We start from the raw sequence: 18,015 nt of genomic DNA on the forward strand, positions 1-18,015 counted from the left end.
TGTGTGTGTGTGTGTGTATGTATATATGTATGTATATTATGGTGGTTCATCACTGATAGCACTAAAAGAACATGGCAGTGTGCAGTTTGACTTTTAAAAAAATTGTTCATTTCAGTTCAATTATTTATTATTATCAAACACAAATAAAAACAAGTCTAGTTATAAAGCATGAAACAACTACTAGATATTTTCCTTACTTTTTCCTATTGGCACCGTCATGTTAAATGAAATCAGAGAACTCCAGCTTGGAGAAAGTCTGATTTCAGAGTGGGAATTGAGCTGGAGGGCCATTCAGAAATCGCCTGAAATTTTCCGGTTCCCAAAAGATTGTGAATGCAGCATTAGCTCCGTACAGTACACAGATAATGGCTGATAATGGCTGACTTGTAATGTTCAAGATATTATTAAAAATTTAGGTTACTTCAAAGTGCTAGGATCTATTGCATGTGAAACTTCAGCTGTTCCAAATGACCTTATTTTATAAATGAAGTACGCTCACAGAAAAAAAAATTGCTTGGTGAAAGATTAATAAGTAGTATTTACATATGCTTGTCATTAGCTTTAAGTAAGATGGCCCACCTCTCACTCTGGAACATTCCGCATCATTTTAAGTTACGTTCATTTTCCTTCATATTTGATCAGGTTTTAATAGAAAATTCTCCTGACTGTACCTGCCATTTTCTTTGCATTTTACATCTGTAGTCATTCCCATCAGGTTCAAGTGGTGGGCTTTGTCTGGAAAGGTTTGAAAGCTTTGTCAGGAAAATTCAGAACTTCAGAGCACTCTCATATATCCTTTGGTTAGAATTTGGTTAAAAGCTATTTACTATGGTGGCCTGTAAATGCAAAATAACAGATACAGAAATTCAATAAGCACAACAACAAACCCCCAAATGCAACAGCAGATTCAGCAGCATGACAATAAATTCATAAACACAAGCATTGTGGCAGTGATAGCTTGGTGGCATTGGACTTCTGACCAGAAGGTCATAAGTTCAAATCCCATCACCACCAAGCTGCCACTGTTGGGCCCTTGAGCAACAATCAACTGCTCAGTTATATAAATGAGATATGTAAATCACTTTGGATAAGGGTGTCAGAAAATGCCATAAATGTAAATGTAATTGTAAAAGCAAAATTAAAAACATGAGAACAAAACAAAAAAAAGCAAACAGCTTTATGGAGCGTTCAAGTCATGTCAGATAGATCGTATTTACGAGTTGAATGCTACCACAAAGTCAGAATTATGAGTAGGAAACTCTTTCTCAGGAAGCTCTGAGTTTCTGAGTTGGGGACATGTCAGTAAGAAAACATGGTGGAATCAATGGATGCAACGTCTGTAGTTGATGGTAAATTAGTTGAAATTGAATGTTTACTAGTCTCAGAAACTGATTTCAGTTATTATGTGTTTTGTATATGTAGCAAACCTGCACGAGTGCCTGCACAAAATATGAAAGCATTGTACAATTACGATATAATATGTAATGATAAAGTTTCATAAATTGCTTAAAAGCATAAAAAAGCGAAAACATACCTGATGCAAATTCAATGCTTTTCATTTCCTTAAAGTACAGTTTTAAAAAAAATCTCTTTTTTAATAGTTAATTAAGAGGAGATACATCACCATCTTGCTCTGACCAAAATGACTTGAACACACTTGACGTCGTAATTATGACTTCCCAACTCGTAAAAATGAACTTCCCAGGAAACATGATGGAAAATTTGGAAACACAAAAACACACTTAAAGCAGAACAGCATGTCCTTATTGAACATCACATGCTTGTTACTGATTGGCCACAGTCTGTGTCAAAGAGTGTGTGTCAGTGCTGTGGGTAAAGGGACGCATCAAAGGGATGTGATTAAGTTCAAAGAAATGAGATCATACAGGAAAAGCTCAGACTCACAGATGAGAGTACATTAAGAAGTCACATGGTAATATTAGCTATGTTTTTTTCTTTGAATATTCATTGCCCTGTCAAAAAAAATTTTTTTAAAAATGGGAAAAACAAAATCGGAGCTTCTCTTCTCAGCAGTTAATTTTGTCTTGTTTGTATTTGGGTCTCTATGCCAGCACTGCATAGTATTTCCCCAGCAGCCATTCTGTTTCATAATTAAACAGTAAAAAACTAAACTACATAGACCAAGCTACCTGGGGGACTGTTACAGAAGAGCTGAAGGAGTTTTATATTGTGTTGGTTGGTCTGACATATCTTAATCTCATTTGATTTCATTAACAGCCAGCATACGGTGCTATATGAATATGCATTATGGGTTAGCAAAAATCAGTTCAGCTCAACAAAGCTGGTGTCAGCTTTATAACATTCAGCTAAATTTTATGCCACTTGTTGCATGTAATATATAAATTACATGAAACATTTCTTAACCAATCAATAAGTCTTTCAGATTTCAGAAATCAACATGCTCTTCATACATGATACTCAGCTACAGTATGCTAGATTAGTGCTTATTAGTGGCTTTGAATATTTTGGAAATGAACATTGATTCTCTCTTAAATTATGTAAAATGTATTCTGTACGTTCTTACTGTATGACATGTAAATGATGTATGCTGTATTTTTTTTTTTTACTTTGTATTATACACAGACCTTACACACAGGCTGTAAATAACGTGTTTATATTTCACTCTGGAAAGCTTTTTTTTTCATTTTCACCCTGTTAATAACCCTTTCCGCTGTTATATAAAATATATAAAATAACTCTTTTTTTGAGGTCCTATTTTGTTTCAATGTATATGTCGCCTTCACTGTATAGTTTTGCTTGAGAATTAAATCTTTTGCACACAGGAGTGTTGTTTTTTCCCCCCTCACACTCTGCCTTTTGTATTTCACTTGGGTTAAAATTAGTGCATGGTTCATATGAGCACATAAAAATTGATGTGAGTGAGAAATATTATCCTAAGGTGTTAACTATGCACAACGCCTCTCATTTGCAGGTCTCCCAGAGCTCTTTGCTGTCTGCTTGGTGTATGACAGTCAATTGTATAGCCTCATTGTTTCTCATCCATTACACACACACACACACACACGCACACGCACAGACACACGCACACACAGATGCCCATTTCCACCATCAGGGAAATAATTAAGAAGTTCCAGTCAACTGGAAATGTTATGAATCAAGCTGGAATTGGACGCGTGTCTATATTGTCTCAATGCACTTTGAAGAGGATGGTTCGAGTGGCCAAAAAATCTCCAAGGATCACAGCTGGAGAATTGCAAAAGTTAGTTGTGTCTTGGGGTCAGAAAGTCTCCAAAACCACAATCTGAAGCCACCTACATCAACACAAGTTGTTTGGAATGGTTTCAAGAAAAAAGCCTCTACTCTCATCCAAAAACAAACTTAAGCGTCTTCAGTTTGCCAGACATTACTGGAACTTCAAATGGGATCAGGTTCTATGGTCAGATGAAACCAAAATAGAGCCTTTTGGCAATAAAAACCAGAGGTGGTTTTGGTGCACACAGAGAGGTTTCCATACGGAAAAGTACCTCATGCCCATGGTTAAATATGGTGGTGGCTCTTTAATGTTTTGGGGCTGTTTTTCTGTCAGAGGACCTGGACATTTTGTTAGGATACATGTCATCATGGACTCGATCAAATATCAACAGATATCAACAGATATCAAATATCAACAGATTAAATGAAAACCTGACTGCCTCTGCCAGAAAGCTTAATATGGGCCGTGGTTAGATCTTCCAGCAGGACAATGATCCAAAACATACATCAAAATCCACACAAAAATGATTTGCTGACCACAAAATTAAGGTCCTGCCATGGCCATCCCAGTCCCCTGACTTGAAACCCATAGAAAACCTGTGGGGTGAACTGAAGAGGAGAGGCCACCAGTGTGGACCTCGAAATTTGAAGAATCTGGAGAGATTCTATATGGAGGAATGGTGTCAGATCCCTTGCTATGTATTCTCCAACCTCATCAGGCATTATAGGAGAAGACTCAAGAAGTTATCTTGGCAAAGGAAGGTAGAACAGTATTTACTAATAGGATGCCAATAATTGTGGCACAAATATATTTAACAAATATTATTTTGTGTGATAAACCTGTGTTTTGTTTGCAATTGTTTGATGTCCATGAGAGCAGAGTATTTTTGTGAATTTTTTAGACAAATTTTCACAGACGTCTTTGCTCACATTTACTAAGGGTACCAATATTACTGGAGAGCACTGTATATATATTTGGACAAGCAAACATTTGATAGTCTTTGAAACAGTGCCTATTAATGAAGTTGATACACTCTATGAAATGACATAAAATTGACATTTTGTAGTAATTTTCACAATTTAAATGAACAAAAAACAGACCAGTAACATGAAAAAGTAAGTATACCCCTACATTTATCACACTATCAAATCCATAAATTTAGAATCGGGTGTTCAAGATTGGGTGCCATTGATTAGAACCTGTTTATGGAGTGCAGGTGGAACCTGTCTTATTTATACCCCTCTCATATCTAGTGTCTGGTGTTCCCTCTGTTACTGAGGTGTATAGTGTCATCATGCCAAGATCTAAAGAGTTCTGTAAGGTTGTGGATGTCTGTGAGTCTGGCAAGGGATTAAAAAAAGATCTCCAAATTATTTGAAATACACCATTCCGCTGTAGGGATCATAATCTACAAATGGGGCAGATTTTAAATGATTATCAATTTCTCTAGGACTGGCCATGCCAGCAAATTCAGCCCAAGAGCAGACTGTTTCATGCAAAAAGAAGTCTCCAAGAACCCCAAAATTTCATTACAGGATCTGCTAGTAAGTCTTGCAACTGGCATGCCTCTACAATCTGAAAGAGATTGCACAAATGTGACCGGCATGGGAAGCATGCCAGGAAAAAGCCTTTGCAAGACTACAGTCTGCCAATGAGCATATAGGCAAAGACCAGGCCTTTTGGAATAATGTGCTCTGGACAGACGAATCAAAAATAGAGTTGTTTGGCCACAGTAACCGCAGACATGTTTGGTACAGACCAAAGACAGCTTTCAAGAGAAGCACCTCATACCACCTGTGAATCACGGTGGTGGAAATGTTATGGTTTGGGGTTTCTTCACTGCCTCAGGGACTGGACAGCTTGCATTCATTGATTCAACTATGGATTCTGCATCATATCAAAGAGTGCTTGAAGATAATATGAGGCCATCCTAAGCACTCTAGCAAATCCACCAAGGAATGGCTCAAAAAGAAGAAATTGAAGGTTATGGAATGGCCTAGTCAATCTCATTGAAATGTTGTGTGGAAAATTAAAGTGTGCAGTACATGCAAGAAACCTTGCAACTGAAAGAACATTACATGAAAAGGTGGTCAAAAATTCCAGCAAGCCTTGTGGACAATTATGCAAAATGCCTACAAGAAGTAGTTCCGCTAAAGGGGGCAATACTAGCTTCAGAGGACAAGGGTGTACTTACTTTTTCCACAGAAGAATAACACATCTATTTATATTTCTGAATAAATGATCGAAAATTCAAATTTTCCTTGTGGTTTTGTTCAAATGTATCAACTTTATTAACAGGCACTGTTTCAAAGAGGATCAAATGTTTGCTTGTCCAGATATGTCAAAAAAGCCAACAATTTCCACGGGGTGCGTGTGTGTGTTTATTTGTTTGTGTAATAAAAAAAATGCACAAGAATGAGACCAGAGCCTTCAGGTGGACACTTGAGCTTGTATCCCAGCTGTGTGTGTGTGTGTGTGTGTGTGTGTATTTATATATATAAATACATAAATACACCCTATATCTCCCTTTAATAGAACATATGACGCTGTCTGTAGTGGTGTATTTCCTTCCTGGTGAAACATGAGCCAAAAGACAAATGACATCACACCAAGATTGTCTTGTTGTTGTTGTTTTTTTATATATAGAAAATTCGTGCAATACAGTGTTTCAGTTTATCACACATTTAGATAAACTGTTTTTTTGTGTGTGGATATATCTATTCTCACTACATGTTTAGAGTTGCTCACATGAATGTAGTCTGTAGTTTTTGCATTTTTATAGTGGTTTAAAAAAACACCCATTTGCAATAGAGAGAGAGAGTGTGTGTTTGTGTGTGCGTGTGTGTGTGTGTGTGTGTGTGCATGTGTTTGTGTGTGCTTGTGTGTGTGTGTGTGTGTGTGTTTCTGTTGATGGCTGTTTTGCACTCTATCCCATGTCCCATGTTGGCTTTATATAGATTGAAGTTGGCAGATCGTTTACATGTGATAGAATGTTTCATTGGAAGAAGCAGAAAGGTCAAAGGTCTAATAGGATCAGGTGCAGCACAGTGAAAGTTCATTGTGTGGGAGCCTGGCCATGGGGATGCTGGCATGGTCACATGGCACAAAGGACTCAAGTCCGATCTGATTCAATCTGGACATTAGTTGGACAGTGTCCAATATACTGTAGATATATATGTACTTTCTCAAGCTTCACACAGTTTCTGCCCCTCAGATTTAATAAAAGCCTCATCCTGGCCCCACTTGCTTGTGACTTTAAATATAGTTATGCATAATGACATTATACATTGGCATTCGTTTCCCACAATGTGATCTACCCATCATTTTTATCTAAGTTTTTTATTTTTTTATTTTTTATAATTTTTTTTTTACATACATCTCTTGGTCTCCTCAATCGTGTAGAAAGCACAGTTTTGGATAGAAGATAGAAGTCACTTTACAATACACTGTCCTACAGGAACATCTATGGTGCTCTTTATATATATATATATATATATATATATATATATATATATATATATATATATATATATACTCCCTCTTTGTCTTAGTGAGGGATCTGGTAATCTGGTAATGCCCCAAAATAAAGATTACTGTTACTTTCACAGCTACTAATGATCATAACAAAAATAATGATAGGATGGTTCATTCATTTAAAAAAATTTCATTTCAACACTCAGTCAGCAGTTTTCAGTCCATCAGTTCCTAGTTTCTTTTGTCGATAGAACTGGAAGACAATATTTAGGATAAACACTTAATATTATGTTATCAAATGGTAGAAAAGAAAAATCAATTCTAAAAATAAATTAGATGCTTTCTACAAAGTTGTTTTTATGCTAGTTGTAATCATAATAATATTATTAATAAATAATAATAATAATAACAATAATAATAATAATAATAATAATAATAATAATAATAATAATAATATGTTTTCTTTCTCATACATATTATAGACACTCATGCTTCTGCAGTATCCACTGTATCGGAATCACAGTTGATGTCTTGAAAATCATTTCCAACATAAAAAGCTAGTCGCTACAGATTGTTTTTCTCATAATAACAACAACAACAAACCTTCTAGGAGTGCACTTAGGCAACCACTCGCTTCAATTTCTATCAAATAAAAAAAGGGTAAACTTCACAGTACAGTTTCCAATGATCATAGTTCACGTTTAAAAAAAAATGTTATAAAACTAAATGAATGTTGTAGTTGTTATTATGAATTGTCACTGGTTCAATTTTTGTCTGAAACTCATTTTCCATAAAGTGAAACAGAATAGCATTTCAGACAGGGAGACAGAAGGAACATATATTTTCTCAGTTTTTTTTTCCTTTTCTTAACTTGAACACAACCTTCATTCAGCTTCCACTATACAGGATTTACACTCTCTTCTGTTCTGGTCTCTCACTACACCGGTGTGGTTTTTCTGTTCAGCGTGTTGGAATTGCTTTCTGGCTTGGCCAGCCTGTCAAGCGTGCCCATCCCTCTCTCCCTCTCCACTGTAGAGGATGAGAATGGCGGGGGTTGTGATGAAGGTGCCGAGTTTCCACTGGATGAATTCTGCACTCCAGCTGGATTATGGGACTTGAGAGATGGCAGTGTGCCGCTCATCATCATGGTTGCTCCTCCTCCTCCACTATCCTTGGGAAAGCAGTTGTGCAACTGGTAGAGTGTGGCACGATCCACTGTGCCATACACAGGTGGTGCACCCAGAGCCCCCAGTGCACTCAGTTTGGGGTCTCGTGACAGGGTGTAGAGTGAGATGTCACCTCCGGGTAGGGCTGAGTGTGAGCGGGAGTGTGAGTGTGGATTGGGCAGGGTGGAAACGGAGACAGGCCCCTGTGAAAGTAGTGCTGAGGGGGGCAGGCCAAAGCTTTTGCTCCCTGGTGGGCCAGCAGCAGCAGGTGAGGGGTCCCGTGAGCCTCTTGATGGTTCGGTAGAGCGTGAACTGGACCGTGAGGAGCGGCGGCGGAAGCGGTAACTAGGCAGGCGCAGCACAGCATGTGTTGTGCTCTTGAAGATGTCGGTGCGTGAACGGCAGCGCAGCTCTTTGTTCTTCTCAATGTAGATGTTAACAGCCAGCACCCCCACCATCTCAGCCAGAATGAACGAAAGGCCACCAAAATAGAAGGACCAGCCATATGAGTATTGCCATTTTTTATCCTCATCCTTCTTTGGAGAGATGTCACCTAGCGCTGCCGAGATGTACACAATCACACCAATGATGTTGCTCAAACCTACAGGTGAAATTTGTCAACACAGGTTTTTTAGAGTATTTCAGATGGGTTGATTGTTCTTACGCAAAAAATTCTGCAGATACAAATGAACTATATAGGCAAATACTGTGTAATCTAGCCATTAAGCATCTATGCACTGTCACAGATTGTTGTAGCTCATGTAAGTACAAAAAAGTTACAGTTGGACGACAAATTACAAGAAAAACCTGGTGGCTATTTTGCTATGGGGTGCATTTCCACTTGTCCCCCTTGAGAGACTCACCATTCACTCACCATTTTATCCTGATCAGGATGTCAGGATGGCACAGGATAAAAGTGGTAGTTTATATTAATACACCACATACTAATCCCATCTCATCCAAATGTAAAGGACTTATATTAGGAGAATGGCTTTCTTTTTCACTAGATTTCTTTCACACTAATTTTTAGCTCCAGTGACAGGTTAATGTTCTGGGCCCCTAACTGACTTTTTCATTCTTCTGGACAATTTTCATTCCCTAAGATCTAGGGCTGTATTATTGGCATTTGTATTTGGATTATGTCAGTCTTGGACATTAGTCTAACTAAATAGAATACTGGTCTTAACTGGGAGTTTGTAAAAATCACGGTTGTGTTTTTTTTTTCCCACATGCACAAAGGTTTGACAAGAGGTAATTCCTTTCTCTATAAAACATAGCCTAATCATGGCATAATGCACTAATGAAGCTAACTAGTCGAAGTGAAGACTTCACCTTGAAAATCATTTGTTTTGGTTTTGGTTTATCAGCCTTGACTTCGGTTTTGGTTTCGGTCTTGCATTCATTTGGACTTGATCTTGACTTGGCCTCAACCCCCTTAAACTTCGGTCTTGACTCAGGTTTGACTGGTCTTGGACTTGCCAATGGCGGTCATGAATACAGCCCTACTAGGATCTCTTTGGACTTTACTCAGGGTCTTTGTAATCATCCCAACCTTTGAAACAGTCAATGGCCATTTTATCAGGTTCACCCACTATACAGGAGAATTTGTAAGTATACAGTTACTTACTGTATCCAACCTATTATACAGAAATCAATGAAAGGGGACCACTGCTGACCAGATCTCATTTAGACGATGTGGTTACTAGGTTTAGTCAAACCAAAACAGCCAATGAGTATATATCAAAGTTAAATGTGTCTAATATTGTCACTTCAGTGTACCTAGACATCAAATAGACCCCAACAATGAGAAGATTTCCAAACCTGCAGCTACAAAAAGAATGCCAGCTCCCAGTATGATGTTCCTCTTGCTCTTGTAGAAGCGACTAGCGGCAATACACACTCCCCCCATCAGCAACAAGATTGCACTAAGAATAGGGAAGATATTTGAAGCCCGAACCACTCCTAGCGATGGAGAAAGATGGTGAGGGGGGAATGCAAAGATTGAATTAGGTATTGAAAACGTAAACTTTTTATATAGCAAGAGAAATGATGCAAAAAATAGATCACAAGGTTGAGGGGGATGTGAAACAGAGCTTTACGATCAGTCCAAACAACGACAAACTGAATATAAAAAAATGTGTTAATTATTCTGTGTAATTAAATCATGTCTCTGCAATGTGGTTTCATCTTTTTTCTGCTGAAAAAGCCTCAGGAGAGAAGCTGTTTTTCCTCCAAAGTCCAAAATCCCATCTGGGACTAGCTTTGCTGGCACAGCTAAAGGACATGACATGAATATCAATCGAATGCCAGCTAATATGTGTGTGCACGCATGCATGTATGAGTGTTTGCGTGTGCATCAGCCATAATCAACAGCGACAGAGCTCCCCTGAAGTCATTTATCAGACTTCCCACAATTTGCAAAAAAATACAGGATTGTTATCTTTTAAGCATTAACGAGCATTTAGTGTGATTTCTACAAAACGAAATTTGACAAACAATGCATATCCTGTGCTACAGCTCTTTTACATAATCCTCCTTAGCACCCTTCACTTTCGCTCACTGTATTACCACAAAGGAAGGGAAGGAATGTCTCTTACGCAAGACGTACTCTGCTCCATCGTGGTCGAAGTCTGCGTCTTCTGGGAAGTGGTTGATCTGAGAGCACACCCCTCGTTTCACACCTACATGAAAGACTACAGGTGATCAACATGTTGCTGTTGCTCTACATATCTTAATTTGTTAACATGTCTAATTCTGTATCTCCTCTTTCAATTACACAGTAGCACATATAGCTATTAGTGGAAGTGAAGGAGACCTGTATTAATTGATGTGATTAATAAATGTCTATACCAACCTAACCAGTTTTGAGAGTGAGGAACGTACAGTCATATAAAAAAAAAATAAGTACACCCCATGGAAATTGTTTTTTTTCTACATTTTTGGAAAAGCAAACATTGGTTCCTCTTTGAAACACTGCCTATTAATAAAGGTGATACACTCTACCAAATGAAACATAAAATTAGTAGTAATTTTCACAGTTTAAATTAATGAAAGGACAAATCAGTCTCATGGAAATAGCAAGTACACCCCATAAAAATCCGTAAAAATTAGAATCAGGTGTTGAAGATTGGGGGCCAGTGATTAGAACCTGCATAAGGTGTGTAGGTGGAACCTGTCTTATTTATACCCCTCTCATATCTAGTGTCTGGTGTTCCCTTTGTTATAGAGGTATGTTGTGATCATGCCAAGATCTAGTAAGGCCTTCAGAAAAAAGGTTGTGGATGCCTATGAGTCTGGGAAGGGATTAAAAAAGATCTCAAAATTATTTGAAATACATCATTCCACTGTAGGGATAATAATCTCCAAATGGTGCAGATTTTAAACGATATCCATCCCAGCAAATTCAGCCCTAAAGCAGACCGTCTGATGCAAAAAGAAGTCTCCAAGAACCCTAAAATTTCATTACAGGATCTGCTAGCAAGTCTGTGGTGTCAAAGTGCATGCTTCTACAATCAGAAAGAGATTGCAGAAATTCCTCAAAAGAATATCACATCTATTAATATTTCTGTTGAGTAAATGACTGAAAAAGCTAATTTTCCTTGTGGTTTTGATCAAGTATATCAACTTTATTAACAGGCACTCTTTCAAAGATGATCAAATGTTTTCTTGTCCAAATATGTCAAAAAAGCCAACAATTTCCATGGGGTGTACTTATTTTTTCACATGACTGTAAGTCGTGTCCTTTGAGTTTAATGGGTTAACTGTAACAATAATGATTTTAATATGGGTTTTTAATATGGGTAACACTAATTTTCATTGTCTATGACAGGTGATTTTAATGCCTGGTCAGGCCAATTTAAACATAATATTGTTAACACATTTTTAAAATATACATAAATTGGAATATATCAATAGCTATTTTCAACTTGCATAGTACTATAAAATTAACCCTAAGCAATACTGTTTATGGCTGTTATTACCAATTCCAACAGCAGCCTGCACAATGACTCCCCAGCTCTTATCTAATGATGGTAATTACATGATGAGGTAAATCAGGCACATTACAGCAGGGAAAATGCTTACAAGCAAAAATATATATATATTTTTTGCTTGAATCAGATAATCAGGAAATACAACTGATAGGTAAATTAACATTCTAACTTCATAAAAATATGAGATGGGTGATAGATAACAGATAACATAAAATATCCATGTCCCTTAAATAAATCCAGAAATTCATTGGCATCTATACATGGTTCATTTGTCTAGTTTGAAATATGAACCAAACTACTAAACCCACCACCTACGATCTCAGTTGTTGAATGTTCCACTCAAATTGAACACAGAGCTTTGGATTACAGACACACAGGACTCTGCACAACACTCATCCACAAATACTGTATATACACATGCACATAGAGTGGAGCCCTGGAGTCATGCAGGCAGTTGGATAGCTACCCGCTCCAGTGCTGGGGGCCTACTGCTGACACACAGACTGACGCAATATGATGACACCATGACTGGTGGTGATGAATGGAGTGAAAGTGTGATGGAGAGATGAAACACAGACGGAGGGAGGTATGGACAGGTGTGAGGGAAGGTCTTGGGTTCGATTCACCGCTCTGTCTTTTAAAAATTTCCTCATGGACATTAGTCTGTAAGAAAGAAATAGGAGGCACAAAAAGGGAAAAGAGTCAGCACAGCCCATGGATGAGAAACTGAGCTCTCCAGTTTGGTTCTTGCTTACAGATCCTGTGGCTCTCTGGAGACAGGATGGCTATATGGCTGATCCATAGTGACACTTCTGTCCAAAGCACCAGTCATTTATTGGAAATAAGATCTTGACTGTGTGTTCATGACATTGCACTCAGTCCTCTGGGAGCTTTGAGCTATAAGCTAAAACACATGAAAGCAACTCATTGCCTCATGCACTCCAATCTCAAGTCCTAGTGTTAACAGAAACCAAGAGACAGGAGACAAGGTTATTATGTTTTTTCCCCCTGGAATATCTAAGTTATATGTCTTGTATGTATCCCCACACTTCACTGTCCTTAGACAGAAAGAGTTAGCGGTTAGAAGGTTTGGCATTTATTATGCAGATTCCAAATTTGTCCTCCTTCCACTTCACCTAATCTCAGAGGCACTACTACTTAGCATCCATCTTGCCTCCAAACCCTGTGGACATAGAGGATTACTTGACCTCTAAACTGTGCCAACCATGCAATACAGCATCTACAGAGAGAAGGAGGATAAGAGAAGACTAATAAAGAAGGACATAGTGAAAATTGCAGAGATAGAGAAAAACACAAATGTGCTGCACAGAGTTTTGGAGAGGGGAAGAAATTGGAGAAGTGATGAAAGCAAAAGAGAGAACTCTAGAGAGAGAAAAAGAGAGAGAAAAAGAGGTGCAGCAGCAAAGTGAGAGCTTATCTTTAATTGAATGCTTTGTTGTTATGGAGATTAGCCATACGGCTAAATTAGCAGTGCACAATAGCTGGGTACAGACTGAAAGGAGAGTAAATGTGATGTGAGGCTAAGTGAGAACATTCACTGTTAAAACACAACTCTGCACTCCTTGACTGCCTGGTTCTTCAGATAACCCCCAAACAGTATTTTAATTAGAATTTCACTTGCTTTTCCTCTTACTGTCTACATTAGAAACTAAACATACAGGTTTCATACAGGTCCATGGATGCTGTTTAACCTGTACAAATATTGTACACTAGATTAAGTCATAATAATAGAAACCAAAATGTTGCAATCCAAAGTCTTGTTTCATTCTGTAAAGAATTGTAATGCCCTACTGTGATGGCTCACTGTCTATTTACTGTACAAAACATAAATAACACATAATTTGGTGTCTCTGGTTTGAAAAATACTCCAATATGAATGAAATCTCAAGTTATTTTAAATAACCTTTTTACATATTTTTGTTCCCAAGATTTCAAATCAGCCTGGGTACGTCACTCCATCAAACAACTGCTACAAAAACTCTACCCTCTTTGAAATACTTCTGCCCATATTCCAAAAATCTCTGGCTAATCTAACATAAACACTGAAACTCCTCCAATCTGAAAGACTACATATCCCAGAGATATGTAGTAGAGCCCCTAACCCTCAAGGCAGCAGATCCTCCAAAGGCCTGAGTGTGTGAGGGCTCCAGGGTCTTTCTTGTCCTTGTTGTGTGGGTCATCCTGCGTCACATTGGCTGTACTGTTGCAGATCAGAGCACGAGAGTAGAGCCAGTAATCTGTCCCAATTGCCACCGTCATCAGGCCAAAGGAGGCAAATGCCCCCACAATTGTGAGAAGGATCTGGATCCCCTTCTCACACACCATGCCTGTAGTGGACACATGGAAAAGTCCAGAGAAAGAAGGGAGGTAGTGCCGGCAGCATGGAGATAGCAGAGAAAGAAAAAACAAGAGGGGGGAAATATTGTAAAATATTTCATAATTGCACATAAAGTAAATAAATTTTAGTGGTTTCCATGGCATAGTTCTGTACACAGTTCTAAACAGAAATATTAATAAATGAAGATGAACAATGAACCAACTGAATTATTAGTTGCAGCAATAGCAACCATTTCAGGTGGTGGACGTTGTGGATCTATGAGCACTGGTTATCCACATGACGTGGTGAGAATCACTGGGATAGATTCCAACAGCTTTCTCTGGAACCTGCTCTGTGAGTTCCCACTGGATCAACAGTAGTTTTGAATGACAGGAACCTCTGGTGGTCATCCAGTGTCCATAGAACCACATGTAAGTAATTATAATTCTATTTCACTATGGGTGTTGAGGATCACCTGGATAACCTATGCCTAATGTAATGAGAAACTCACCCACTATTGGACTGACGAGAAAGGTGTTTGAAAATTACTGCTGTTCTTAAACCATGTTATTAGGGGTGGGGTTAACCATGTAGAACCTGGAAAAGGTGCAATGTGACACTCAGGTAGATAGGTAGCAGAGAAAAACAGACTTCCTGGAGTGCCACAGCACATATAATGCTCATATGAAGAGGATGCTCCTTTTAGAGTGGCATATTGCAGTAGGAGCTGGATATCCTGCTCACCTATAGGCCATTGTGATGATGTCACTTGTCCAGTATCACTGTTGGGCCAGTTTCTGTGTTTAGACAGTGGAACGCCCAGAGTCTTTTCTCTATGACAGATGACCAGTAGATCAAATAGCTGCCATCTGGTCCCAGTAGTACTCCAGAGAAACCCATTTCAGTTCGGCATCCTGTTCAATACCATTGTGCAGTCCCACAATGGGCAAGGTGGAGAGCAGAATCTGATCATGTGCCTCCTTGGTGATTGATTTATTTGACTGTCGTGATTGGAGCAACATTTGGAAATGTCTCTGAACTGGTAAGAAGAACTTGAGGACCAGATACACTGCCCTCACTTCCAGAATTAAAAAAAATATATTTTCTCCCATTTTCTCCCCAACTTGGTTACCTGCATATTCTACCCACCAGCCAGCTCTCCCCTATTATAAAACAGTTACCAATCAACACTGTTCTACTTACATGAACTTACAGTTTGCTGTGATTGACAGGGTGGAGAGAGTATGCTTCCTTTCCCAACCAAAGAGCACAGCCAATTTTGCTCTCTTGGTTCCTGACCACCAATGGTGCAGCATTAGGATTTGTAGTTGCAATCTCCTAACAATGGTTGATGTGTTCTGATCTCACACTGGTGCTCCAGATGACACCTAGTTAGTGAGGAAGGCATCCATGGTGAATACCTCTATTCTGTGGGGCACACTTCCCAAGTGGACCCAATTTTGTGAGAAAAGCCATGCACCTCTAGTAAGCTAGACTCATGCCCCTCATGTTGAGAAGAGGATGCATCTCTATCTGTGGGTCTAGCCACAGGGGTCTAGCTGTAGCCTGATAACCCACTTCTGAAAGTCTCTTCCAGAGGGCATAAGAGAACTACCACTGCAGCTGAAATCAGTGATGCAAGCATCCTCAACAGGAGCAAGTACTGTACATAGAGACCTGCCTGTTATTAGTGGGCTATTCATTGGTAGCGGCACATAACAGCCAGTCATCCAACTATGGCAGTATCGTGATGTCTCAGGCCATCTGCATAAATCTCGACATCACCTGTGGCTCCAGAATGAGGTCTTGAATGGTTTTGAACTTTGAACTGGAATGAGGTCTTGAACGGTTTTGAACTTTGAACTGGAATGCCTGTTTTTTGACTGCAGATCTCAAAAGGCATCTGTGTTGTGGGATGATGAGGCAATGTACAGATCCACTTATCTGAGCCAGTTTTTTGGTATTATGGCATGAATAACTGACAGGATTATCATGCAAAAAAGGAGGGCTTTGAGGAACCAGTTCAGCCCTCGTAAATCTACACTCAAACGATCACTATAATCAGTCTTCTGAATCATCATTCTTCAGAATGAGAAAGTACATTGAATTCTGAATAATGGGGTCTACTCTTTTGATCATGCTTCTGTCCAAAAGGGAAGAAACTTTCTGTGTCAGAGAGGAATGCAACCTGATGGGGAAAATTAGGGTTAAACATTGGTTGTTGTGTGAGTAATCCAGTTAATGTAACAGTCTGTCTCTGAGCAGCACTCAAACATGGTAGTGGTGCTTAGCCACATGCCCACTAGTTGATGGGTCATGTGAAAAACACTGAGTGGAGACACCATGATTAAACCCTACCCACTGAGGAAAATGAGGGCACACAGAGACCCAACTCCAGCCCCAGTACTGTGCATTGATAACTGTGGCTGAAGTAGCAGACAACTGTGCAAACACTGCACAGTACAGTGTGTGAGGCTCACTTGACCTTAGCCACAGGGACACTAAACCAGTAGCACCCAGGGAGGGAGACCCAACAGTGAAATAAACTGCAGACAGTGTACATGTTAGCATTTTTTAGCAGAGTCCAGCTAACTTCGCAAGCTCAGTGGTGAACTCCACATTAGAAAGCATGCTGAAAAGTCATGAGGGGCTTCAGCCCAGTGAGAGACTGAGTGGTGAGTAGGGCAGTTTGAATAGCAAGATACCATGGTGGTTTTTACTGCCCGTGGCAGTTAGGAATGGTGAAATAGAACTACTAAGCATTGACCAAGAAAGCCAATGTATTGTATGCCAATTGAAAGACAATGCAAGTGTAAAAAGAAATTAAATCCATTTTAAAAAACATAATAGAAAGTCATCAGAGTAGAAATCCCAAGACAGTTATTTTTAAAACACACTAATGTTATTACATAAAACCACATAGTTATAAGTGTAATTATCAACCTTAAGGGTATTACAAAATTGCAAAACATACCCTGAGAGTACTACTTAAGCACTACTTAATTTCAGAAAACTGAATTGGCCATCCAAAAATCAAGTTAAGGAACCACATAGTATAAGTCTGAATATAAATAATTTCGCATATGTATTGAAGTTACTCACACTAAACACAACCCAAAGCTATATTGTTAGCCAATAAATAGTAATAAGCAATGAATAGGAGTGTGTGGTTCATGGAAATTACATCCACTTCCATATCAGGGTGAAATATTGTGGTTATGGCAAATATTCATACAGTGGAGCTGAAAGTAATACAGCTCCTTGCTAGAACTTACATGAAACTACAGAAAACATGTTGTTACATGGGAGCAGCACATGAAGCATGGCAAATATATTAATAAAACACAATTTTATATAATTATGTGTATAATCAAATAATGAATAAATATTTGTTGATAATAAGCAAGAACATTCATGTTTACATCTTCAAGCTTACCTGATGGCAAGTTTCTATCCTTCGACTCAATTTTGAAATCTTTCTTTGCCCTGCTAGATGAGAATCTGCTGTCCCCTTGGTCTGGGCAGCGTCCATCGACTGTCCTCGCACACTTCTCCTGTTCTCCCTGCACTTGTTTCTTTCCCCTTGCTTTTCTCTACTTCGTCTTCTTTCTTGTGTCTGCTAAAGGATGGTCGCTGGTTCTGGTCTTGTGCAAATTCTCTTATTTGTTCAAATTACTTGTCATGGTCTGAAAATAAAGGGGAAAAGAGGAAAAAAAATAGAATGAAAAAAAAAAGTATTTTATAAAATTGTTTAAAAAAATAGAGAATAGAGTCCCCTATGAAAGTATTGGAATGGCAAGGCCAATTCTT

General features: G+C 38.7%; 1 protein-coding gene across 2 annotated transcripts; it reads right to left on the reverse strand.

The window, feature by feature from the left end:
• Positions 1 to 7,088: 7,088 nt before the first annotated feature.
• cacng8b (calcium channel, voltage-dependent, gamma subunit 8b) lies at positions 7,089 to 17,793 on the reverse strand. Of its 2 annotated transcripts, XM_053626055.1 has the most exons (5): positions 17,642 to 17,793; positions 13,991 to 14,215; positions 10,473 to 10,556; positions 9,697 to 9,837; positions 7,090 to 8,476 (listed from the first exon to the last, which is right to left on the reverse strand). In XM_053626055.1, exons 2-5 carry the CDS (start codon positions 14,211 to 14,213, stop codon positions 7,647 to 7,649), a joined length of 1,278 nt encoding a protein of 425 aa, XP_053482030.1. In that variant the 5' UTR covers positions 14,214 to 14,215; positions 17,642 to 17,793; the 3' UTR covers positions 7,090 to 7,646. The 2 variants fall into 2 exon arrangements, with proteins under 2 accessions (XP_053482025.1, XP_053482030.1); XM_053626050.1 differs by lacking the exon at positions 17,642 to 17,793 and having other exon boundaries at positions 7,089 to 8,476; positions 13,991 to 14,511.
• Positions 17,794 to 18,015: the final 222 nt, after the last annotated feature.

This window comes from Ictalurus furcatus, chromosome 1 (assembly GCF_023375685.1).
Source record: "Ictalurus furcatus strain D&B chromosome 1, Billie_1.0, whole genome shotgun sequence".
NCBI classification, from domain to species: Eukaryota; Metazoa; Chordata; class Actinopteri; order Siluriformes; family Ictaluridae; genus Ictalurus; species Ictalurus furcatus.